Source organism: Dermacentor andersoni, chromosome 3, assembly GCF_023375885.2.
Source record: "Dermacentor andersoni chromosome 3, qqDerAnde1_hic_scaffold, whole genome shotgun sequence".
Classification (NCBI taxonomy): Eukaryota; Metazoa; Arthropoda; class Arachnida; order Ixodida; family Ixodidae; genus Dermacentor; species Dermacentor andersoni.
The window spans coordinates 214,584,873-214,610,841 of NC_092816.1; the positions used below are offsets into that span (position 1 = coordinate 214,584,873).

A 25,969-nucleotide genomic window follows, 5' to 3' on the forward strand; every position below is an offset into this window, starting at 1 on the left:
GGGGCGCAGTTCTTGCCTCTTGAACTGCGACGCTCAGTTTTCCTGGTCAGGTGGTGCGGGTCGCCGACGCATTGGGGAGAGCGAGCGTGGGCGAGGGGATGGCGAGCGACGCGAAGGAAATTCTGGGATTTCAGCACGAGCGTACGGTTGGGGGAAGGAGCGGCGTATTGGCGAAATGGCTGGCTGCCGTACTGGAAGGGCCGCGAGGCGTCGCCGAACGCTTGGGGGCGACGGCGGCAATATCGGGCGACGTGTCCGGGAGTGCAGCAAGAATAACAGATAGGTCGATTGTCAGGTGTCCTCCAAGGATTAGCTCGCGGTGCGGTCCAAGATCTAGCATGGGTTTCCGGTGGCAGCGGTTGGGACTGGGTCGCGAAAGACGCCTGTGGAGGCCTGTGTACTGCCTGCGCGTACGTGAGAGGCGCGGCCACAGGCAGGACTGGCTGCGCATCGGTGAGAGGCATGGCGACAGGCTGCACTGCCAGCGCAGAGTTGAGATTCGCGGCTGCAGGCGGCTGATGGTGTGCGGAAGGGACAACTTGGGCGACCTCTTGGGAAATGAGGGTGCGGAGCATGTTTGGAATACGGGAGGTGGGCTCCTGAGTGAAGGGGACTAAAGAAAGTTGGCGCGCAACTTCCTTACGCACGAAGTCCTTGACCAGCTGAAGGAATGAGGATGGGTCGTACATGTTGTCAAAGCTCGCCAACAAGTCGTCGCTTCCCAGAGGACGCCGAGTCGAAGCGCGTTGCTTCCTTAACTCATCGTAACTTTGGCATAGGCTGACAACTTCAGACACAGTGCACGGATTCCTGGCTAGGAGCATCTGGAAGGCGCCGTCGTCGATGCCTTTCAGTATATGGCGACCGCTCAGCTTCGGGCATTGCGGCGTTGACTCGTTTACAAAGGTCCACGACGTCTTCTATGTAGCTTGTGAACGTTTCTGCCGTCTGCTGTGCTCGGGCGCGCAAGCGTTGTTCGGCGCGCAGCTTGCGAACAGCGGGTCGGCCGAACACTTCCGTAACGGTTGTCTTGAAGAGTGACCATGTGGGTACGTCACTTTCGTGGTTGTGAAACCACAGTTGGGCAACACCAGCCAGATAAAAGATGACGTGAGTTAACTTGGCTGGATCATCCCACTTGTTGTGTGCGCTCACCCGTTCATATGACGCAAACCAGTCTTCTACGTCTTCGTCGTCGGCACCGCTGAAGATCTTGGGGTCCCGTTGTCGTGGAACGCCGGTGCAGGTGATGGACTGTGGCGTCGGTGCCGTTTGGGATGAGCTGTCGGTCATGGCGGGTGGTAGCGTTCTTGATCTCAGCTCCAGGGTTTCAAGCGACGGGGTTTGAGTCCCCGCACCTCCACCAATTGAGAAAAGATTTATTGGTGGCGCCTAATGCGTAGGCACAGCGACCGGGAATGGCGAGGCAGCCCGAAGCACTGTCCAAACGGACGCCAGCAATCAACAGCGCGAGCGGAGACGAGCCGCGCGTTGGCGATGCGGCTGTGCCGCGAGGCGCGTCTTCTTCTTCACAAACGTAACAATTCCCATAATATGTAAAATGATATATTGTATTTGTCCACTTTGAATGCTCTAATGGATACCGTTTACAGAACACCGACATCTGTTCTTGTTGCAGAGCTATGGATTTGTAAACTTCGTGCTTCTATTTTTTCCAAACTGTTGACTATTTGAGAATCTTTTTAACAAAATTGAGGCATTAAATCGAAATTCCGCTTCAAACAGTTACTACAACTTAACGGTATCTCTCAAATACAACATATTTCATTAATGTCGCTCCAGGGGTTATCTCAGAAAAAGTGTTTGCGTTTTACGTGTATTTGAATTTGCCGCCTCGGAGTTGGGCCCGAGCTAAGGCTTCCTCTTAAATTGTATCCGGCTATAGTAGCGTTTCTTGAATTATCTCTGGAAGAAATATACAGAAATATATATTAGCAGAACAACCACACTTCTTTTGGATTCTCATTTACTGCTCTAACAAGTTAAGTGCCGCAACCGACTCGTATTGTTATTTGGGAAGTTACGTAACGATGTGTGGCCGCCAATCCCGTACAACCGCGTATGGCGCAGGAAGCTGCGACTCTACACTTACTGCGCCCACCGCGGAAGGTTAGAAAACACCCCTATTAGCACAATCGAGAAGTGGCAACGTTAAGCGGCTCGAATTACAACTGTAGAAGCATCGTTCAGAACACACGAAATTGTCCTCCACTTCCGGCGGTGTTTTATATGCTTCCTTATTAAATAAAAAGATTTTGATCCATGAATGTTTTCATAAACAACGGTTAAATTTGTTAATTTTCGCTTTTCCTTCCTGTTTGGCTGTTGCCTTGGCTCTCTCCCTTTGTAGATCGCTTAATTTCTCAAATCCTTGCGACTCTTGATTCCAGTTGGCAATGTTGCACGAAAATTTAAGAGCTGTACAATTAGGGAAAAACTAGACGAGTTAAAAGGTGACAGTCATATTGCCTATGAGGTTCAAGGTTATTGCAGGGATTTATGATGGATGCTATCTCGCATTATTTTATTTTCCACCTTATCTAGCCCATGTCACGGGTGTATGGTTCCGAGGATCTGTCAGCGTCGCGGCGAGCCGTCACTCGAGGAAATAATGAAACAAAAAGAAAAGTTAAACGCAATTGGCATTTTGTCTGGCCGCAGCTCGTTGCACGTGCATACAGACCAGTTGACCACGAACTGAATCTATTTCCTGGTCCCTGGATCAGTCTAAACGAAGAAGGTTGAATTTACGAAGCAACAACGATGGGCGTGACCATTGAATAGACGGCAGCAACTGAATGCATCTCGAGTTAATCGCGCGGGCACCGAATCGATGAGCAAACTGGCCATCACATCCCAGGAGACGCTGATAACTACTGCCATCGAAAAGGACTGAAAAAGGCAGCAAAATGTTGACCGCCGTATAGCTGCCAAGTCTCAACATTCATTGCGCGGCGCTTTAGGAATGTGTGTGAGAAATGGTGGCGTGGGCGGGGAGCGGGGTTAGGGGGGTTATGAGTCATAGGTTCGGGGGGGGGGGGGGGGCGGGCCCCCTTGGGCCCTCCCCTTGGGTACGCGCTTGATTGCCAGTAAGCAACCGCGGCGGGTAGGGTGACATGAAGAATGCGTTATCGTCGCTACTTGCTTGTGGCTTCGAAAGACATGTATGAAAGCGTTGCAAAATAAATATCAGTGTTTGAAAGTATTATTGCGTTTTGCTAACAGATGCATTTATATTCCACTCATGTGCAAGGTTACATCAGGACAGTACCAGAATACTTCAAAAAATCCTGGAGAAAGCGGGAAATGTCACCAGGGTACTTCTGAAATGTACAAGAACAGCAAGGATGTTGCTAAGGTGAGCAACAGAAAGTTGGAAAAATGTTACTAGGAAGTTTCTAGGTGGAGAAATGATAATTTGGTAGAATGTTACTATAAAGTTTCTAAAATGTATGAAGACGGATAGTAAATCCTGCTTTTAATGTTTGAAGCATGTTCATTTATCGTTTAAAGAAAGTTCATAAATAAATTTTTATTCAATATCGGTTGCCAATAGTCGACAGAATGTTGGTATTAAGTTTGTAGGAAGTATAAAAACGGTTTGATAACATTTACTAAGCCGCTGGTAGGCTCTAGTAACATTTGTCTAAAAAATTTTATTCGAAGTTAGTTGAAACTTCTGTAAGAGATGTCTTACGCTAGCTGACTCCATTTTGCATATGCAATTTTCTAATTTCATCACCCACCTAAGTTTCTGATATCCTCACCTGTGCTTCGCTTCCTTAATACATATTATATATAACAATAACAATGCAAGTATATTGGTCCACCAGTTATCTGCCCTACGCAATACATGACCTGCCAAGCTCCATTTTCTACTTTTCATGTCAACTAAAAATATCGACTATAACCGTTTGCTCTGTGATCCTCACTACTCTCCACTTGTCGCTTTTACGCCTAACGTGCTTCTTTCTAACGCCATTCGTGCGGTCCTAGGTTGTCGAGCTTCCTTGTTAACCTCCAAAATTTCTGTCGCATATGTTAGCAAGAGAAGAATGCAATCTTATTTGCAACGGCAGTGGTGAGCTTCCACTCAGTATTTGGTAATTCCAGCCTTCTGGATGTGCGCTACATCTTGCGTGATAGATGGTGCCAATGTATTTTCGAGTCCAAAGGTAGGATACTGTACACTACTGCTTTCCTATCAGGCTAGGAGGGCTTACTTCTGCTTGATATTTTTACGACTAGGTTTCAGCATCTTTACCTAGCCCTCGTTCCTAGTTTCTAGTTCCTCCGTCACACGAACTACCTCTACACAAAGCGCGGACCGCGCCTAAAAGGCGTCACCTCTTGTGCATGCGCAGCCCCACCACCTGCTGCCTTCGAAAATGCTACGTCGACGCGACCTTGACGATAAGAGGGCACAGGCGTCTGAAGTGACCCTGCGGCCTAAAATTGCCGCTAAGTGCACTTTGCCGCAAAATCTTTGTGCCCATATCTGTCTCCTAGCACGTACACTCCTCACCTGAAGCCCGTTTTCCGCTGCTATGAGAGTTGTTTTAGTTCGTTCCAGAAAATTAAGAGAGCTCCTTGAAATGTGAAACTTGTTGGATTTCACATGAAGTATATGTTACATACTAAGTACTTTATTACGGCCTCTTAGCACGCTGAAGTACTACTTTTCATAGTGACCGACAACCATCTCCTGTCCCCGATCTGAGTAGCTGTATATTGCTTCTCATAAAAAAAATATCGGCAGCATGTTACACTTTCTGTAACACTTGAAGGTGAAAGCCTGCTGCACACTTTTCAATGCATTAGAATATGTAATCGGGGACCAGACGTCTCGCAAGGCATAACGAGCCACACTGTTAAAAAATTAAAATTGAATTATGAGTTTTTACGTGCCAAAACCACTTTCTGATTATGAGGCACGCCGTAGTGGAGGACTCCGGAAATTTCGACCACCTGGGGTTCTTTAACGTGCACCTAAATCTAAGCACACGGGTGTTTTCGCATTACGCCCCCAACGAAATGCGGCCGCAGTGGCCGGGATTTGATCCCGCGATGTCGTGCTCAACAGCCCAACACCACAGCCACTGAGCAACCACGGCGGGTAAGGCGCACCGTGAAGTACACGTGCGGTGCTTTTAGATCAACCTCCTAAACGACACATGCGAGCCCTCCACGCACTACGTAAAGGAAGAGCATGCATGTCGCTAGTAATGGTTGCGTAACACGTGCCGAACACAATTACGTTGCATCCTCTTAGCAGGGGCAGGCAGTACTCGCGGCCGCCGCTTCGTACGTCACACCTCGTTCCGCGCTTGCGAGCATACTCGGCCGGGCCTGCCCAGCAATCCGCTGGAGCCCGAGGGAGCGCCCTTCATTGCTGGCTCTGACGCCTCGCACTCGACTGTCCGCTCGACGGCCGCCGCGTGACGCGAGCGACGCAACACCTGTATTTCTTAGAAGAACTTCTTGTTGCGCGAGTTGTTTGATATTGACAAACAGTTTTATAACTGCGCAAACAAGCGACCCCAGAAAGAGAGCACACAAGGACAGGCGCAGTCCTTGTGTGTGCTGCTCGTTCCGTCTGCACACGCTCCTCGCCTGGAGAATGTTAGCTCGCGAATTGGACCCCTCTTTGCTCCTGCCGTGTTTCTTTCAAGGTCACCGCGACACGAGGGACTTAATAACATATTGCATTAAAGAAAATAGCCTGCGGGATCACAAGAACTCGTTCTTGAGGGAACTGGAGAATTCGATTGCATGTGCAGATGGCATTAGTATTTTCGCCACGACTATCGAAATATTTGCAGCAGCATTACACTTCATGGACTAAACAAGCAGATGGATGGAACAACCCTGTCGCCGTGCCATTTGCACGATGAGCAGAACAGGTCAATGAGCAATGTAAAGAAAGTTAATGTCTTCCGTATGATGACAACTGCGCAGAGCGCAGGACCCGCCCACATGCATCGGAAGTTCAGCGAATGTTATCGACGGTTCTATCTGCTGTCTGTTGTCACCGAACATTCTGCAATCTGAATGTTTGCGTGACAGTGTAGTACTTTCTTGAAGACACGCTGGCCCAAGCGAATACTCTGGAACATTCGATGACTCATGTATAAAAGCCGACGCGCTTGACCCGCTGGTGTCAGATTTTAGCTGATCGCCGACTGTGTTCGCCGCTATCGTGCTTTGAGTGTAACCTGCTTTCGTGGCCCCAAGTTCCCCAAATAAAAAGTCAGTTACGTCGTTCACATTTTTGCGACAATTTTCTTCATTCTCAATACAACGCCACATCTGGTGGAGGCGCTTTAGCGTTCATGTACTGGACGCCCCCGTTAACCCCACGCACCCAAGACAACATCAGCGCCACCTCAGATCATCGACCAAGCCGCATGCTACAAAACCTGACACCGGAGCACGGACATCAATCTGAGCTTTCTGGAAACACAGTGCTCAATTAAACAACCACAATGGCAGCCCTATCGTCGCCCATCGCGCTGCAACAGCCCAGGAACCACCAACATTCGACGGATGATCGTTTGAAGACACCGAAAACTGGCTCGAAAGCAGGAAAGGATCGCTACATTTACCAACGGGAACAGCGACGACAATCTGCGATATGTCTTATCATTGGAAGAAGCCGCCAGGACGTGGTTCGAGAATAGAGAAACCACGTCAACGACGTGGGACCCATTTAGCTGCGAATTCATACATATTACATGTTTACTGTAAATTACATTGACCGCAAATAAAGACGGGGACAGTGGAAGAGAACACGAAAACGGCACGGACTGTCTTCCGCTGTCCCCGTCCTTATTTGCGGTCAATATAATTTACAGTAAACAATAACTAGCAAACTGAAGTGCTTCTGAATTTCTAGAGACCTTCACGAGCGGCCTGCGCAAAGAGCGAGTGCAAGCTCTGCCGGAAACCCGAGCGCAAGTGCCCAATGAGACCATCTCCATATTTAAGAAAGAGATGACCGCCTTTTCCGACACGCCGACCTAGAAATATCGGAGGAGAAGAAAGTCCGCTTCCTGATGCTGTGCGTGAAGCAAGAACTTTTAATCGGGCTGATCCGCAACTTCCCGTTGACCATAGCTAAATTTCTGGCAGAGGCAACGACGATTTCACGTGAAGACGCTGCAAATACGCAACCGCCAATACTACTGCTAAGTGCTTTCGGCGAAGAGCAATAATTAAGCACCAGGCTCCGACGAGCTCCGAGACCATCGGAACCGTCGTACGCGAAAAGCTGCGTAGAATGTTCCCTTCAAGGCAGCCTCAAGAAGCATTCATTGCTGACGTCGGCCAAGACAAGATTCAGCAGTCATTTGGAGTCCCGAAATCGCCACCTTCTCAACCGGAAGCGATGACCTAAGCCGCCGCAACCCGTCGTCATGCTACCTTTCCGCGCTGGCGCCAGGGCCCGGTAACGTTGCAGTTGCGTCGTTCACCGCCGCCAGCTCGCCCTCCCGTCACCCAGCGCAGCTACCCAAGGAAGACAGATGTAGGGCGCGCTCCAGACCACCGCCCCCTGTGCTACCACTGCAGAGAAGCGGGCCAAGTATATCGCCGGTCCCCATACCGCGACTTGGCACTGTAAGGCTTAGCCATCAACGCCTCTATAGGTTGGTGGACGGCCTCGTGATATCTCCGACTACATCGCCTCAACAAAGTGGGGACCTCGACATTCTTCGCGTTCACCGTAACCAGGACGCTACCTGTCGCCGCAGCGCCGACCGTATACATGACCATCGCGTGGCTGCTCCGTAAGCCCATATCGGGAAAAGTAAAAGCTGCAACCAGCCGGGCTGCGTTGCTGTACGTCGAAATACCAAAGATCCTCCGCCGAAAACGACGTGGTTTCAAGGTATATCTCGACTACGTAGGAACGACAAACCGCCATCCCGACGAAGCCTCGAGCACAAGCATACGCCAACAAAAGAAGACCTGACGACGACACGTACCAGCTACAGAACAACGTGGTGCAGCTCTGATACGACACCATGACAAAACTGCAGTGCTAGACGACAAATCATTGACCTCGACGTGCTTCTCGACGGGAAAACATCACCGCTCTAGCAGACACAGGAGCCGACAACTCCGTCATCAGTGGCCCCTTCGCCGGCAAGCTGATGAAAGTCAAGACTAAATGCGACGGCCGTCACATCCGGGAAGCTGGAGGGGACCATATATAACACCAAGTTATAATGCCAAGTGGAATCTGCACAGCAAAATTTACAGCATGTGACTGGACTTTTCCTGCAACGTTCCTTATCTTTGGTGTACACCCGACGTAATCATAGGCACTGGCCTTCTGAATCAACATGGCGCAGTCATTGACCTAAAGTCGAAGTCGGTAACGCTGTCCACATATCGAGCGATACCATCGCAGGCAACTTCCAGTCAGCGTGCCTTGAGAATACCTGAAAACCAAGTCAGCATCCTTCCTCGCTCCAGCATTGTCATTTCCGTTGGCACGGAAATACCCGCAGGCGTAAAAGGGGTGATCGAGGGCGACCAATGTCTACTGCTCTACCTTGAAATTTGCGTCCCAAGTGGGATCGTTCAACTGCACGTAAGAAAAGCGAAAGTGATGCTGACGAACTTAAGCCACGAGTTCAAGCACATCAATAAGGGCAAGACGATCGCATACAATGAGTGAACTGTGGAAACCAGTAATGCGACAGTCCTATTGGATTCTGCCGCATCGACCTCGATGACCATCAGTTCAAGACAGAGATTTCGACTTGAATTCAAGTCTCCCCATCATTAAGCGGAAACAGCTCAAAAGTCTTCTTCGACGGCGCAAAGACTGCTTTTCGAAGTCATCGAGAATTCGACAAACGCCATTGGGAAAGCATAGCATATTATCCGAAGAATGCGGTTGACTACTCCGCCAGACATTTACCGAGTTTTGACGCGAGAACGAGAAGCTATAAGGCAACAAATCGATGAAATTCTGCGTGACCACATCATCCAGCCGTCGAAAGGCTCGTGGGCATCTCTTGTAGTCTTGGTGAAAAAAAAGGACGGCATCCTACGTTTCTGCGTCGATTATCGTAGACTGAACAAAATGACAAAGAAGGACTTATACCCCCTCCCACGTACAGAAGACGCTTTGAATGAGCTCTGCAAAGCTAAACACTTCTCGTCGATGGAACTCAAGACTGGCTACTGGCAAATAGAAGTCGACGAGTGGGTTCGCGAAAAGACCGCCTTCCTGAAGCCGAACGGCCTCTATGAGTTCACAGTCATCCCATTCGGACTGTTCTCGGCACCTGCAACATTACAGCGCGTGATGGACATGGTGTTTCCAGGGTTGAAGTGGTAGACTTGCCTCGTCTGATTAGATGACCTCGTCATCTTCATCGCGAATTTAGACGAGCAGCTTTGGTGGCTTGGGACAGTACTAGAGGCCATCAAGTCATCAGGGCTCTTTCTGAAGCCGGAAGAGTACCACTTCGCTTACGGCCAGCTTCTGTTTTTTTCAAAGTCATCAACAAATCTGGAGTCCTCCCTGATCCGCAGAAGACATTTGCCTCGCTAACTTACCACAGCCTGCCGACAACAAGGGAGTGCGCAGATTCCTTGGCTTTCGGGCCTATTACAGACGTTTCCTCAAGAACTTTCCCGCATCGCAAAGCGTTTAACTTCTCTCACGAAACTGGAAGTCGATTTCAAGTGAGAGGCGTCGCAGGCCGCAGCCTTCCAAGAGCTAAAACAGCACCTGAGGTCACCACCTGTGCTCGCCCACTTCGACAAAGACGCCGACACCGACATTCACACTCACGCAAGTAGCCTAGGTCTCGGCGCCGTCCTAGTTGAAACAAAAGACGGATTTTATAGTCAATGCTTGCGCTAGTCGGTCGCCCTCGAAATCTGAAGGCAATTATTTTACGGCCGAAAAGGAATGCTTTTCCAACACGTGGGCTACCATTAAATACCGCCCTTACCTTGTGGCAGGCCCTTTAGAGTCGTAAGCGACCACCACGCCTTGTGTTGGCGGGCAAACTTAAAGAACACTTCGGTACGCCTAGCACGATAGAGTCTGAGAGTCCAGGAATTTGACACAATCGTCCTCTACAAATCGGGACGGAAGCCCTCTGATGCCAACTGCCATTCACGCACCCCCCATAAGCCACCGTCGCAAGACGACGTGGATGACGGCGCCCCCCTAGGAACAATAGGCGCGGAAGGCTTCACTGAACAGCAAGGAGCAGACCCGGGGACAAAAAAACGTCATCGAGTATTTGGAAGGAATCACCGACGTTGTCCTTTAGGCCTGAAGCGAGGATTGTTTTCGTTTTCCTGCAAAACGATGTCCTCGTAAAGAAGAACTTCTCACCAGTGCGCGCCTTCTATCTTCGTGTTGTTCTGACAGCACTCCGTCCGGAAGTACTGCACGCCCTACATGAAGATCCAACCGCTGCACATCTCTGATTTTCCTGGACGGTATGGAGGATACAGGAAAAATATTATTGGCCACGCCTGACCACCGACGTCTCCCGTCAGGGGATCAGGTGGAAATGCCAAGACTCAACGAAGCTAGAAACTGCAAACAAGGCCAGCGGGATTACTACCGTTTAAGCCCCCTTGTCGATTAGTTCAACAGATAGGGATTTATTTGTTAGGGCTCTTTCCGACGTCAACATCTGAACCATAACGAGCAGAATTTTGTGGCTAGCGATTTCCTTACCTGCTACGCCGAAACGAAAGGTAGTGCGGGCGAAGTTGCTGAATTCTTCGTCGAGTGCATCCTGCTGCGACATGGCGTCCCAGAAGTCATCATCACCGAGAGAGGAACGGCCTGCACTGTAGAGCTCATGCAAGCCATTTTGGAATAAAGCCAGACAAGCCACAGGAGGACAACTATCTACCACCCGCAGGCGAATGATCTGATGCAGCGGCTGAACAAGAGCCTTGGTAACATGCTGGCAGTGTACGTCGACGTCAAACAGAAGATGTGGTAGGCCTTCGTTCCGCATCTAACGTCCGCTGACAACACGGCAGTGCCAGAACCAACTTAGATCACGCATTTCATGCTGTTTCACGGAAGGAAAGTGAGGACAACTTTCGACGCCATGCAATTCGGGACGGAAGCACTCTGATACCGACTGCCAATCACGCACCCCCCTTGACCCACCGCCGCAAGACAACGCGGGTGACGGCGCTTCTCTAAGAACAATAAGCGCGGAAGTAAACACGTCAATGAAAAAGGCAGCCTCGTGGTCACGGCCTACCTCCAGAAGGCCGAAGAAGCCTGACAGCTCGCAGGCCTGCGCATCAAGGGTCAACAGAGGACCAACAGCTGGCATTACAATCTTCGACGACGCAAGGTGGAATACCAGCCCGGCGTCCCGTGTGTGGGTCTGGACTCCGATAAGTCATGGATGACTTAGCGACAAACTGTTACGACGCTATTTCAGACCCTACAAAATCAGCCGATGTAATGGCGCACTGGACTATTACGTCTTGCCAGACGGCATTTCTGAATCAGAGCGGTGCCACACACGACCTGAAGTCGTCAATGTGGTGCATCTTATAGCTTACTAGGACCGCTGACGAGCTTAGGGACTTTCTTTCTTTGTTGCTGGGTTGTTGCGCTTTGTTTGTTATGTGTAGTTTTCTTACCACTTTTGTCATTGTAGCATCGCGACGATGCTTCTTAAAGGGCCTTTCACCAAGCCGCGTTTTCACAAATGCTAGTAGGTACAGCGGGGCGTGACTCTTTTCACGGCACTCGACGTTTCTGCGAAGGCGCGAGTAAGAGCGGGTGCGAGAGAGAAAATCTGGGGGCCTTTGGATCTTGAATATGTGAGTCTGCCTAGGCACAACGAAGGAGGTTCCTTAACGCGTGTTGTGTGCGTTATTGCGCTAGGCATGCCGGCATTGCGGAGTGCGGTCCAGTTTGTTTACGCTCCGCCGCTGGCTGCCCACGCGGTGAGGCAGTGGGCAAGGACACCCCACTTCGGGCTCGCTGTGTCTGAAGGGACAAGGTTCTGACTGGTGTTGTATAAGTCGCGTGCAGCTTTTTTCATCGCAACGCTTGGTTAGGATTTTTACAAGCACTGCTCCAGGAGGACATATGTAACCGGCATACGGAAGCCTCAGGGGATCACCTGAGGTTATAATAAAGCAGAAGGCGCAGGATCTCCGCGGCACCCAAGTGGTAGCGTGGGGATCAAAGCTGGAAGCAGGGCGGCCCGTAGTTTGGGGCCGCGGAGGCCGAAGCGTGCCAGCAAGTATTCGCATAAAAAATTGTTGGCATAAAAAACCACGAACCAGCCCGGGTTCTAGCTTTGATGTCCTGGAGGCGTCGCCAATATTGCGAAATAGCGACACGTTGTTTTAATAAGTAAAAAAGACAATTGAATAAATATAATTGCGTTGAGCCGCCAACTTGCGATGCTATGTTCAGCACTACCGCGCCCCGCGAGTTCTGCTGGCACGCCTAGGGACAAGCGCATACAACACGCGCTAAGAAACTCCTCCGTAGTGCCTAGGCAGCGTCGTGTATTCGAAAAGCAAAGGTCTCCACATTTCCTCTCTCGCACCCGCTCTTACTAGCGCATGCGCGCCAACGTCCGTTGTCTTCGCGTACGGTCGAACACAGTTCAGCCGCACGTGTAACAATATTATTTTGCGCACATGATTTGGTTATGTTGTGCATCTCTTCCAGCTCGGGCATTTTACACCTAACAATGAATTTAAAAATAAATTACAGACAGACTTGACCAGTGAGAGCCGATTTCAACAACGGACGACTGTGCTCGCTGCAACGATAGAACTTTTTAGCCCGAGAACTTGAACGAGAGAGGACAAGGGAACGACATACACAGGAGCTGGGCTTCCATGTAAAGGTTTGTCTTTGGAAGATTTTTTATACGTGCAAGACCATGCGCATGATCCATAATACTGGCCCGTCGCAAAAAACCCGGAACATAGAAAGAAATGTCAGCCGCAGGCGAGGCCACTGCTATGGTTCTGTTTTCAGTGTTGCTTGTTTTCGAGGGGGCAGGTTCAATAATAGAAGAGTAAAATATTTCAACACATACTCTTGGCAGTGCCTAATAATGGACCGTTACAACAACATTGGAAGATTTTCTGTACAAACTGAGAGGACAGCTTACTACCCTCCGCGCCTTGTGCAACGGGTAATTGCGAGTAATAAAAAGAAGTGAGCTAGGACTGGACCACTGTCTTACCTGCGAGCTCACCAGTCCTTTGACGAGCACTGCAGAAGCTAGATGGAGCGCGTAGCGACCCGCGGCGAGCGCTAGCAGTGCATGCGCAGCAGCAAGGGCCAGCGCTAGCAGGGTGAGTGACAGGCGGCGGGGCAGCCGGCTCACCACCGCGCAGCCGACCAGGTTGCAGCCCAGCTCGACGATGTGCAGCAGCGAGAAGTCCAGCTGTGGCCTGCTGCCAATTTCGGTGCTGGTCAGCGATGAGCTGTAGTAGGACATGCCCAGGGCGGCCCCCTAGCAAAAACAATGGAGCACACGAAGCGCTTTGCTAAATTCTACGCCACCTCCCTAAAGCGTCAGATGGCCCGCGGCATGTGGCCCATTGAAGCGAGCTTTGCCAGAAACGATAAACGGGAAAATAGCCAGGCTTGTCATACAGTTCCCAAGAGTTCTAAAAAGTGGATTATTACTGCACGCATGCATTTCCAAATCACGGGAAAGGGCGAACATCTCTCCTTTTCAATGAAACTAATAAAAGAAACGTGCCATTCTGTCTAAACCACTTTGACACAGCAGCCATCTAGATGTTTTGTGCAGAAGATTGCGGAAAGAAAAACCCTTCGAAGATTTACGCCGATCGCAGATGGCGAAGCTGTAGAGAGGCAAGTTTTCACAAACTTCAAAGTAGGAGGGGTCTCGCTGCTGGCGGTGCCTAGTGATCATTCATCATCTACGTTGCCTGCGCATTGACTCAGATGTGTTGATCATAGGGCCGTTTCGGGGTTCCTATCTAGGCTGTGTTGCTGGACCATATCGTCACTTTTCACTGTCGCAGCCATGTAGTACCTCAGCTGACCTCCAATGTGGAAATAGTGGAACACGACATGAGAGACAAAATTTACGTTTAGCTATTGCTAGAAAAGCCACGCGTAAATGTTTTATCTATTCGAGCTGGAGATTCGACGCAGCGTACATTACAGACGGGATCCTTTTTTATCCAACAGTGACACTACCACGTGTATGCACGGGTTTCGTCAAGTTGTTCTTGCCCATGCATATATTACTACTATATAGGGGAACTTTTTCCTGTAAGAAATATCTTACGAAAAAATGTAGTCTCAACGCTAAAATTGTTAGTAAGAGCGACACACTTGCGTTGATGCCCGCCCTTGGAAAGACGAGCACTGTAGCCGCGAAAAAGCGTGTACCGTAGTAAACTTCAATACTTGAACGAGCAGTAAGCGTCAGTCTATTCACAAATCATGAACGACCCTTGCTGCTGCCAACGTAATAATGAATTTCTACGAGAGGAGAGTAGCTCTCTTATGAACATACTTAACACTACCTACGTCACTCGCGCCGACGCGGGTAAGCGAAGGGACGTGCTCTTGTGGGCCATTGGCCAGAGGCCACGACTGATAGCCAAGGATGGCGATTGACTTATTTTTTTTTTGTGGAGCGCTCTGATTTATCCTCCCACAGTGCACTGAGAAGTTCTATTGCACAATTGTACAAGTTGAGCCAAGCAAAAAAAAAAAAAGAAATAACACGAGGACAAGAGAAGAAAACGAAGACACAGTGCTACTAACAACTATTCGGTAACCATGTGCAATCAAAATTCAGTTGTTAGTAGCGCTATGTCTTAGTTCCTTCCTCTTGTCCTCGTGTGTTTTTTTGCGATTTGCCTCAACTTATGCAGTACCAACTAGCCCACCAGTCAGTTCTCTTGAATTGTAGAAGGTGTGCGCTGCTGTTCAAGGCATTAACATTATTGCTGTGCTGTGAATTTCTGCTTAAAGTCTCAAAGGCTGTGTTTCTCAGTGCACGCAATAGCTTGATTTGTCATACTCGTCATGAAACTCTATTGGGTGGCCGCAGATATAAGTGTGGTGTCATGTTCTGAAAAAATTGAAATCTGTTGTATCTTGAGCACTTCTATCACTTTTTTTTTCTGGTTCGAGCTTTCCCTCGCTCGCAGAGCGGCGGATGAGTGTTTTTTCAGATGTATTTTGAGGATCTAATTCTCCATGCTAGATGAAACAGCGAAAGACGGCATAAACATTAGCAAGTAGCAAAAGTTGGTGCTGTTACCCAATGTGCTATCGTCATTCGTGCTGTTAGCCTCAGCCTCCCATTATATTGCTCATAGTTGCAATTGAACATCCCGAACCGATGTAGTGTCTGAGCCAATGATTATGCTAATCATGCATCTTACCGTGTGATCAGACGTTTGGACGACGGATGGCAATCTTGTCTATGATACGGAGCGGGACGGCAATATCATGACATATAAAAAAAAAAATGATCGTACCACCATTCATAGGAAAATTACCTGGACTGCTCAAACAAGCGCGATGCTGTGAAATAAAATGTACCTCACCAAGGGAGCGAATAACAGTTGGATGGGTCCTCTTGCAGCCCATCGTGCCAAAGGAAAGAGATCGAATACTCTTCTCTGTAGGCAACAGCTTTTGAGCGGACAGAACCTGTCGGGTAGGTCCATATTTCTCCATGCTCATGAACGGCAAAGATCGATGCCGCCATGAAGCGTCGTGTAATAGGCCAGCACGGTGTCATCTTAAATGGACTGCGATCCGCTATATAGAATGTGACATGACGCCAATGTTTCACTGTTCCAAATTGTTAAAAATCATTCGGTCCCTTGGTTAACCGAGTGGGCCCTAGGTTAACCTAACCCTCTTTATTCTCCTTCATTACATAACGAGGGTCTCGAATCCGGCAACATTGATGCCTTCAGGTAGCACGTGTGGGTTTATTGACTGGTTTCCTTCACCTAAAAAGATCCCTACTCGTGACGTCTGCGCCGGAAAGGATGTTTCGTTGATAGTGAAGTCGGCGTGTGTGCTGGGGGTTGTGCAAATTTATTAACTAATTACTTTCGGGTGAGTGTTTTCTAAACCGAGTGACTGAGCTTATAGCTAATCTCTAATAGCGCAAGGACATGCTTCTCTTTGGTCGGTTGGAATGATTTCAAGAGGAAGGTAAAATGATACGTGTCGAGGAATCAGCAATATTACAATTTAAAGGAAATAATATGTACAATAATTTGTAAAGACATTGGACGAACTGCATGAGCTTGAATGATTCCATCTGGATCAGTACATTTAGGTATTCATAATGCCAAAGTGCCGTCGCAAGCTTTGGACAAAGAAAAATAGAGAGGCGCAGCATTGCGTGCATTTCTTGAAGAACAGCCTTACAGTAGGCGCCTTGGTTATTAGCGTCGACGCGCGCTGTCTAAACGAATATGGATATAGGGTATGGTGAAATCCTTGGTAATGAAGCAGACAGTAGTAACTAAAGTATTTGTCTACCATAATAAAGAAAACGTGCGTCGCTTACACTATTGGTGCAAGGCAGCAGTCAAAGCGGAGCTTGAGATCACCTAGTTTTACGTCGCTTGCCTAAAAAGTTCGTAGGCTTTGCGAGGTCATGGTAGGCTTGGCTAAGTGGTTTCTAGGTTTTGCGAGGTTATTCCTGGTTTTGCTAAGTTGTTGTCTCGGCGGGCTCGACGCTGGAAGTTTTCGAGCAGTCGCAGGCGAGGATCGCTTTCTCGGCGACGTCAAGCGTTCACGCGCTGACTCTTGCGTTCCCTAGATTGAAACTCCGGATCCTCGACTCGGCGTCGCCTCTCCTCAGCCGCAGCTTCGGCGCGGTGTTGCAGATGAGCTCGGCGGGGACGCATCGCTTCTCGCTTGGCAGTAGGTGCTCTTCCTCGTAAGCCGCTTCTTCTTCGCTCACCCGGACTTTCGTCGCACTTCCCGTGGCAGCAGCACTTGCACACGAAATAGAGGAGGCGAGAGGTGTGCCACAGCGCCGGCTGTTTAGAGCTTTTACGTGCTTGTGACGTCGCGACTCTCCCTAAGCGCGTACAGTGTGAGGAGGTTACATGGCACGGTCCTAACGCAGGTGGTTGCTAGGCGAGGGGAGACGGCGCAAGTTTTCTGGTAACGCTCCACGGCGGAACTAAAAGCATAGACAGTTCCGCTGTTAAAACTATTTCGACGACATAAGCCATTGGATATACATGTGTTTGCGAAGAAATTTCTATCGTTGCTGCCCCAGTTCAACCAGGATGATTACAATTATACGTATGAAAGCGTTCATATCAATGAAGTAACTGCTTGCTATGATTCGTTGGCGAAAGCAAACACACCTGGCCCCCATAGGCCATCCGCGATACAAAGGAATTTTATCAGTGCTCTCGTTCGCTTTTATCACCATTCAGGAGTACCGTGATGCTTTGGAAGTAGGGTACCTGCCTACCACAATGTACGAAAGGCGCAGTGCCCTTATATCCAAAAGCAATGATACGACTAAATTGCAGAATTTAATGCATATGAGCGTGTTTCTTTATGCAACGTGGATTATACAATTTCTTCAAAGCTATTAGCTAAACGCTTGCAAGTCCAGATGAGATCTGTGATAGAGGATTATCAACCATGTGGCATCAGATGCTTCTCTATTCAGTCCAGCATTTATGTTGCGAGACCGGTGCGAGAGTGCGTAGCTGAGGGGGTTGGGCAGGTAGCAGTGGTTCAGCTAGATTTTGGTATGGCGTTCAACCGCGTGGATCACTATTCCTGTTTAGCGTACTGGAACATATAAATATTGAATACAGGCTCCTTAGAGGTGTCAGAATGTGTTGTGCTAATCGCTCGACGAGACTGATAGCCATCGGTTAAACGGTTCTATTTTCTATTTCATCAGGCTTTTACCATACGTGAGACAAGGATTCGCATATCACCGCTTCTGTTTTGCCTTTAATAGAGCCACGTTGCCTGCTGATTCTGAAAGAGCAAGATTTCCAACAGTTTAAATGGCCTTCGAATGACATTCGAGCTCTTGCATATGCAGCCGACGTGGCCTTTTTTTGTACTGGTATAAAGAGTGTAAAGACTGCTGTTGCAGTAACAAAAAAATGTTGTGTGGCTTCTGGTGCAAGCATTAACTTTGAATAGAGTTGAAGTTTCCGATTTGGGCTCTGGGCCACAATGCCTTCACTTTGTGCAAGCGTTTAATGGAAAAAGGTATCTGCGCTATTTGGGAGTTCCTCTCTCACACCGTCGAAATAGCAATACTGACTGGCCGGGAGGCGTTGGAAAGATTATGGCGAGAGGATAAGCGAAATTATGGCAAGAGAGGAATTTGTAAATGGTACTGGCCCACACAAGTGTGCAATGTGTATCTTAGTTTTCCGTCTCATGTATGTACTGCAAGTACTGCCCTGCTCATGTCCTTGCATTGCGGCACTGCATCGCGTATTGGCAATGTTTATCTGGAGCTTGAGTGCTCAATCGTTGCGGCGCGATAATTTGTTCCTCCTCCTTGATCGTAGTGACTTAGGATGTCTATCTCTTCGATAGTCAAATTGTTTCTCTCCTGTCTTTCTTTCAAGACAGTGGCCATCCGTACTTGTTTGATAGGGTACAGCTCTAATTAGTTTATTATCTTCATTATGAAGTTGTGTCATCAGATGGGAAAGATGGCCGACAGATTTCGAGGGGCTTACTGAACGAGGTCCGTGATTGAGACTGATGTACATTTTCCCTGCGAGCAGAAAAGCAATTTCCCCTGCACTGGTGGACTAATTTTTTTCCAGATCCCTTGTATCGTGCATCGTATTTAGGTCATCCTTATAAGGATGTGCTTATACGGGTCCGGAAAACGTACGTACCTCTGGTAGCTAAAAACGTTTCTTTAAATCGCATTTGGAAATACTTCCTGTTAAAAGCTGATTGAACTCGAAGGGCTGCGTTGTGCCACGGTCCCCCAACTGTCGACTCTGTCCACGTGGCAAGACCATAGACTACTGTTTTACAGATTATATAGACTCTATATTTGTTGAGAATGTTCTACAACGGAGACTTAGAAAGAATATTGACACCATGCCACACTCAAACAGGGTTTCTCCCATTTAAGAGTATTGGTGGTCCTCTTTAAGGCATCTTCGCAACACTGCGCCTATACAGCCTCTGGAGATCCAGACTGTGTGACAGGCATGCCGAAAGTCCGAAATCTACAAGATCTATTCTGTCGGGAAAGTGCAGCGTATGGGAGAACTGTGTACGCTGAGCAGGAACCTCCACCTAATTGGATCCACTTGTTGTACGCACGTGTGTTTTAGCCCCAGTTTCTTGCTGGTAGCGATGTTCGCTGAGCAATTCATTCTCAGTTTGATTTTCATTCTTATCAAGAAAATGATTTCGGCTTTGTGTGGCAGTAAAGTACTCGGCCTGTGATCTCTAGGTCAGAGGATGTAATTATAGTGTTGGTAGCTTTTTGTTTACTACTCTTTCTTTATTGCATTTCAAGGCTCTGTTGCCTTTTTGTTTAAATGGAGCCTGAAATGGTTTTGACGATTTTGTACAAGCGTACTGAGTCGTTAGGATGGACCCTTATAATTAAGTGAGGCTTTAGGCGCTCCGCTTAAAGCGGGTAATGCATTAACAGATTTTAAACATGTGCATCGCTACCTATCGCAGCGGCACCGCTACCCGGAGTTTTGAGCCACCCCCTCACAATTGACGTCGGTTGGGCGAGCAATCTAATTGACTGCTTATGTCGGGTTATCAATAATTCTTCCAACTTATGGTGAAGAAATATGGTTCCTAATAGATTGAATGCTGTTTAATTTCTTTCTACAAAAGAAAGTAACAAAAAGATAGTACCGAACGACAATTTATCAGTACACTCAAGCACTTCCGGGACACAGCAAGTGTCGTCTGCTTGTGTTTCAACGTTTTCTTTGTTGGAAGAAGACACCGTTCGAAATGGCTGCGCTCGCATCGGGCTCCGCATGTTTGGTTTTTCGGGTCAACCACCTTGTGGCACCGGCTCGAAACGATCGCCACCAAGAAGTGGTCCGGCACCTGTGGAGGGCAACGGCAGGTCAGTCGGACCAAATTTAGGCGTGTTAGAGCCGATTTTCCGCGTTCACAGCGTGGCCCGCTGCTCAACCCTGACGTCGAGAAGGGGAGCAATGCCAGCGAGGGCACACTCGACAATGGCTGCCTTAACGACTCCGGCTGCGACATTGAGCCCGTGACCAATTACAACCTCGCGACTGGAAGAAGAGATGGAATTCACTCCATATCAGGCAGGTGGGATAACCACTCACCGCGACAGCAATAAGGCCACTACGATCAACAATGATATGCAAACAGCTACCGTAGGCGACCAAACTAAAGCAGAATCTGGATGGGAGCGCGTTGTTTCCCTTAAGGAAAAGAAAAATCTCGCTCAGGAGCGATGCCCCGCGCAAGGAAACGCACCGCCACCAGGTCCGACTACCAACTCATCCAAACCCATGGCGTGTTATGGATGCCCACGACGCAAGCGTCTACCGCCGCTACCGTAAAGTGACCTGAAGGCGGTCGTCAGACCCCGCCAAGGGCTACCACTCAAGAATGTTAACATTCAGACCCTGGCAGGAGCCGTAATGGAGGCACGCCAGGCCAGAACCACCGACAACAATTTTATTCTAAGAATTATCATCATCATCATCAGCCTGGTTACGCCCACAGCAGGGCAAAGGCCTCTCCCATACTTCCCCAACTGCCCCGCTCATGGACTAATAGTGGCCATGTTGACCCTCCAAACTTCCTGATCTCATCTGCCCACTTAACTTTCAGTCGCCCCCTGCTACGCTTCCCTTCCCTCGGAATCCAGTCCGTAACCCTTAATGACCATCGGTTATCTTCCCTCCTCATTACATGTCCTGCCAAGGCCCATTTCTTTTTCTTGATTTCAACTAAGATGTCATTAACGCGCGTTTGTTCCCTTACCCAATCTGCTCTTTTCTTATCCCTTAATGTTACACCTATCATTCTTCTTTCCATAGCTCGTTGCGTCGTCCTCAATTTAAGTAGAACGCGTTTCGTAAGCCTTCAGGTTTCTGCCCCGTACATGAGTACTAGTAAGACACAGCTGTTATACACTTTTCTCTTGAGGGATAATGGCAACCTGCTGTTCATGATCTGAGAATGCCTGCCAAACGCACCCCTGCCCATTCTTATTCTTCTGATTATTTCACGCTCATGATCTGGATCAGCAGTCACTACCTGTCCTAAGTAGATGTATTCCGTTACCACTTCCAGTGCCTCGCTACCTATCGTAAACTGCTGTTCCCTTCCGAGACTGTTAAAGATTACTTTAGTTTTCTAGAGATTAATTTTTAGTCCCACCCTTCTGCTCTGCCTCTCCAGGTCATTGATCATGCATTGCAGTTGGTCCCCTGAGTTACTAAGCAAGGCAATATCATCAGCGAAGCGCAAGTTACTAAGGTATTCTCTATTTACTCTTATCCCCAATTCTTCCCAATCGAGGTCTCTGAATACCTCCTGTAAACACGCTCTGAATAGCGTTGGAGAGATCGTATCTCCCTGCCTGACGCCTTTCTTTATTGGGATTTTGTTGCTTTCTTTATGGAGGACTACAGTGGCTGGGGATCCGCTATAGATATCTTTCAGTATTTTTACATACGGCTCGTCTACACCCTGATTCCGCAATGCCTCCATAACTGCTGAGGTTTCGACTTAATCAAACTCTTTCTCGTAATCAATGAAAGCTATATATAATGGTTGGTTATATTCCGCACATTTCTCTATCACCTGAGTGATAGTGTGAATATGATCTATTGTTGAGTAGCCTTTACGGAATCCTGCCTGGTCCTTTGGTTGACAGAAGTCTAAGGTGTTCCTGATTCTATTTGCAATTACCTTAGTAAATACTTTGTAGGCAACGGACAGTAAGCTGATCGGTCTATAATTTTTCAAGTCTTTCGCGTCCCCTTTCTTATGGATTAGGATTATGTTAGCGTTCTTCCAAGATTCCGGTACGCTCGAGGTCATGAGGCATTGTGTATACAGGGTGGCCAGTTTTTCTAGAATAATCTGACCACCGTCCTTCAACAAATCGGCTGTTACCTCATCTTCCCCGGCTGCCTTCCCTCTTTGCATAGCTCCCAAGGCTTTCCTTACTTCTTCCGGCGTTACTTGTGGGATTTCGAATTCCTCTAGACTATTCTCTTTTCCATTTTCATCGTGGGTGCCACTCATACTGTATAAATCTCTATAGAACTCCTCAGCCACTTGAACTATCTCATCCATATTAGTAATGATATTGCCGGTTTTGTCTCTTAACGCATACATCTGATTCTTGCCAATTCCTAGTTTCTTCTTCACTGCTTTTAGGCTTCCTCCGTTCCTGAGAGCTTGTTCAATTCTATCCATACTATACTTCCTTATGTCAGCTGTCTTACGCTTGTTGATTAACTTCGAAAGTTCTGCCAGTTCTATTCTAGCTGTAGGGTTAGAGGCTATCATACATTGCCGTTTCTTGAACAGATCTTTCGTCTCCTGCGATAGCTTACTGGTATCCTGTCTAACGGAGTTACCACCGACTTCTATTGCACACTCCTTAATGATGCCCACAAGATTGTCGTTCATTGCTTCAATACTAAGGTCCTCTTCCTAAGTTAAAGCCGAATACATGTTCTGTAGCTTGATCTGGAATTCCTCTATTTTCCCTCTTACGGCTAACTCATTGATCGGTTTTATAAGTACCAGTTTCTTCCGTTCCCTCCTCAGGTCGAGGCTGATTCGAGTTCTTACCATCCTGTGGTCACTGCAGCGCACCTTAGTGAGCACGTCCACATCTTGTGTGATGCCAGGGTTAGCGCAGAGTATGAAGTCTATTTCATTTGTAGTCTCGCCGTTCGGGCTCCTCCACGTCCACTTTCGGCTATCCCGCTTGCGGATAAGGTATTCATTATCCGGCTGAGAATGAATACCTTCTCAGAATACAGTCAGGTTCAAACATTGCCGTAATATCCACCCCGAATCGGGATACGGCCAAGGTCATGCAGGCCATTAAATCATTAAACATCAACGGACGACCATACCCGGTCAATGCGTTCGTCAAGGCAGAAGACGATACGACGTGGGGAGTAATCCACGGGATTGAAGCCCACACGCCTTCTGACGTACTGCGATGGAATCTACGCATTCTAAACCAGGAGCTGGAGTTGGTCGACGCAAGAAAGCAGGGCGACTCAGAAAGTGCTTTGCTATCGTTGCATGGCAGCCAAGTTCCAAAGTGTTTTTATTAATTCTGGGGAGGTAAAGTCTGCACCCCTACCGAAATGCGGTGCAATTCTACCGTATTTGTTGCATCGTGGTACACCGCCTGGACGCATCTCCACAGCTCGATGTACAGGTGTGCCACTCCTGCGGGGTGCGGGAGCCTGGTGATGGACACGCGTGCATCCCCAAATGCGCCATTTGTGGGGGAGATCATTCAATGGGTGACCGCACGTGTCCCAAAAACATAAGCCACTAAATCTGATATCAAGATCACGGGCAGATAAGCAAACAAACATCCAGCTACGGTGGTTCACCACCGAAGACGAGGACTTCGAGCTGGAGTTCCCTCAGATAATATAACCCGCTCGCCGTTGCGGAGCCGAGCTTGGTACGGGCAGCCGGGCTCACGAAAATGGTCCGTATCCCGACCCAACGTGCCCCAGAAGCAACAACAGCCGACAAAAAAGAAGGAGGCCCCATGAAGCATGTCGCCAGGGGTACTACTGGCACGCAGCGCCGCTTAACATTATCATGTGTGCTAGGCACAAGTAGCGTCTCCCACTGCCAAATCTAAGAATACACAAACAGCGATCGCACTAAATCCAGAGTACAAGGAAATAGTAGAAGAAAGCAAACAACTTCGCAACAATTTCGCCGCGCCGCGAGCCGAATTTGACGCTTATAAGCGCATGGTAAATAACAGGGCATCACAGCAACCCATGCAAATGGCGGACCATACTTTCAAAGCACCACCGCAAACATCGCTGAAACAAAGTACCGCCTCCAGCGCTCAATCGGTAGCTCTGCAACAGTCAGCACAACACATGCAACTAAAGTTCACAGAGATACGAAAACTCGAGGGAATGGCAGAGGATATGCAAACAAAAGCAACAGAAGTACCCCGAAAGAGGGTCAGCGAAAGCCCAGGAGCTCCTACTAGGACACTGAAATCCATATAGCATAATCATAGTGACGGTAACATCCATGAATAAAATAGAAAACAACACAAAGACCGGAAATATTGAAATCTGGCAATTTATTTGCTGCACCCTTCGCAAGAAATCGACTAATTTCACACACTCAAAGGATTTCACGCACTCAAAGAATTTCAAACTCAAAGGATACGAGCTTTATGTTCACTCAGATTACCCTCAAGTAGTTGCCTTTGTTAAGGAGGATGTCGCGAGTGGCGCACATTATTTTTCTTTGGGGGGGGGGGGACCTATTTAGCACCAGATAATCATGATTTCGCCGCTGAAAAGGGGTAAACCTAAAAGAAATATTGCCAACTTTTATAGTTCTCTCAAAGGAAAACACGTGGATTTGGAAGACGTGGTGGCCACGCCATGATGCGACTCCCTCCAGTTACGGACAAATTAGGAGGCTTGAACGCACAACACTCAAACTGGGGCTGCAGTAGAGACAATCCCAAGGGCATTTTGTTAGGAGCCGTCGTGAAGCACTACGGACCTTCCCGGCTAACCCAAACGGAACTCCCAACGCGAATTGAAAACAGCGTGTCCAAGGGCACTTCGCCCGACCTGACGTTCGCCAGCAATGAAAGTGAGACGCGATGGACGAACCTAGGTGAAAAGCTATAAAGCGGTCGCTATATTTTAAGCATATCTGTGAATGCAGTCAGGATGTGGAGAGCCATTGGTAAGGTAAGGATATCCGAATGGACCAAATTTTGTTAACAAGAGAAAACGATCGGCATCATAAGAGGCATGGTGATGATTCTGCGGGCACTTTTGGCAGGACCACGCATTGAAGCTCACCATCGGATTCGTGAGGTTAACCCGAATCGCTGGATACCTTTGGACAAGGTGGGCCAGCATTTTTTGGACTTCTACAGCATCTTTTCTGTGCATCGCGCGTGGGCGCCACGCTGGGCCTAACGCCACGTAGGTCTAGCAAGCCCGCCAAGCCGGCATGGCCGATATGCGCATGGACGACGAACTCTCCTCGGAGACGGAAGACGGCGAGGAAAAAATGGGTTGGCAGGTGGTCACCAACCGAAGATCGCGATCTGCGAAAAAGACCTGGGGAGCTGGTGGAGCCGCGAATTCGATCCAAGAATCACAAGGAAAGCAGATCGCCAACAAAAGTGCTGCCGGGGCCGACAAGCTGAAGCGCCGGATTGTGAAGGCGTCAAGAATGCCGCAACTGCCGGAGGAGCACAGGAAAATCATCGTTAGGCCTCGCGGAGGCCTCAACCTGAACAAGGTCAGCACAGCTATTGGAGAAGCGATCGTCGAGGCAGCCGGACTTACAGCAGACCAAGCGAGGGAAGACATCGTCTGCCCCAACTTCACACAGAATATTGTGGTGGTTAGTACACCGGACTCCTCACATGCTGAAAGGTATGTGAGAATCAAGTCCATTACGATCATGGAGGCAGAATATGAAGTGAGCGCTTATGAAACAGCCCCCCACTCTACGTGCAAGGGGGTCATTAGAAGAGTGAACCTCAATGACAGTCAGAGTGTGATCACGAAAAAGATTGTGCATGAATACAACCCAACGGCGTTGGCTGCACAACGTATCAAAGCTACGGGATCGGTTATTGTCCTTTTCGACGGATTCAGGGTGCCCAACTTCATCAAATATGGGTCAACCCTCGTGAGGTGCTATCTG

The 25,969-nt window shown here is 48.5% G+C and overlaps 1 protein-coding gene across 1 annotated transcript in view; it reads right to left on the reverse strand.

The window, feature by feature from the left end:
- LOC126535817 (solute carrier family 22 member 16-like) overlaps nucleotides 1–25,969 on the reverse strand; it is a 63,548-nt gene that overhangs the window by 20,074 nt on the left and 17,505 nt on the right. The window contains exon 2 of the mRNA XM_055072505.2: nucleotides 13,248–13,520. Within this exon, the coding sequence (XP_054928480.2) occupies nucleotides 13,248–13,520 (273 nt within the window). The remainder of the gene's footprint in view (nucleotides 1–13,247; nucleotides 13,521–25,969) is intronic.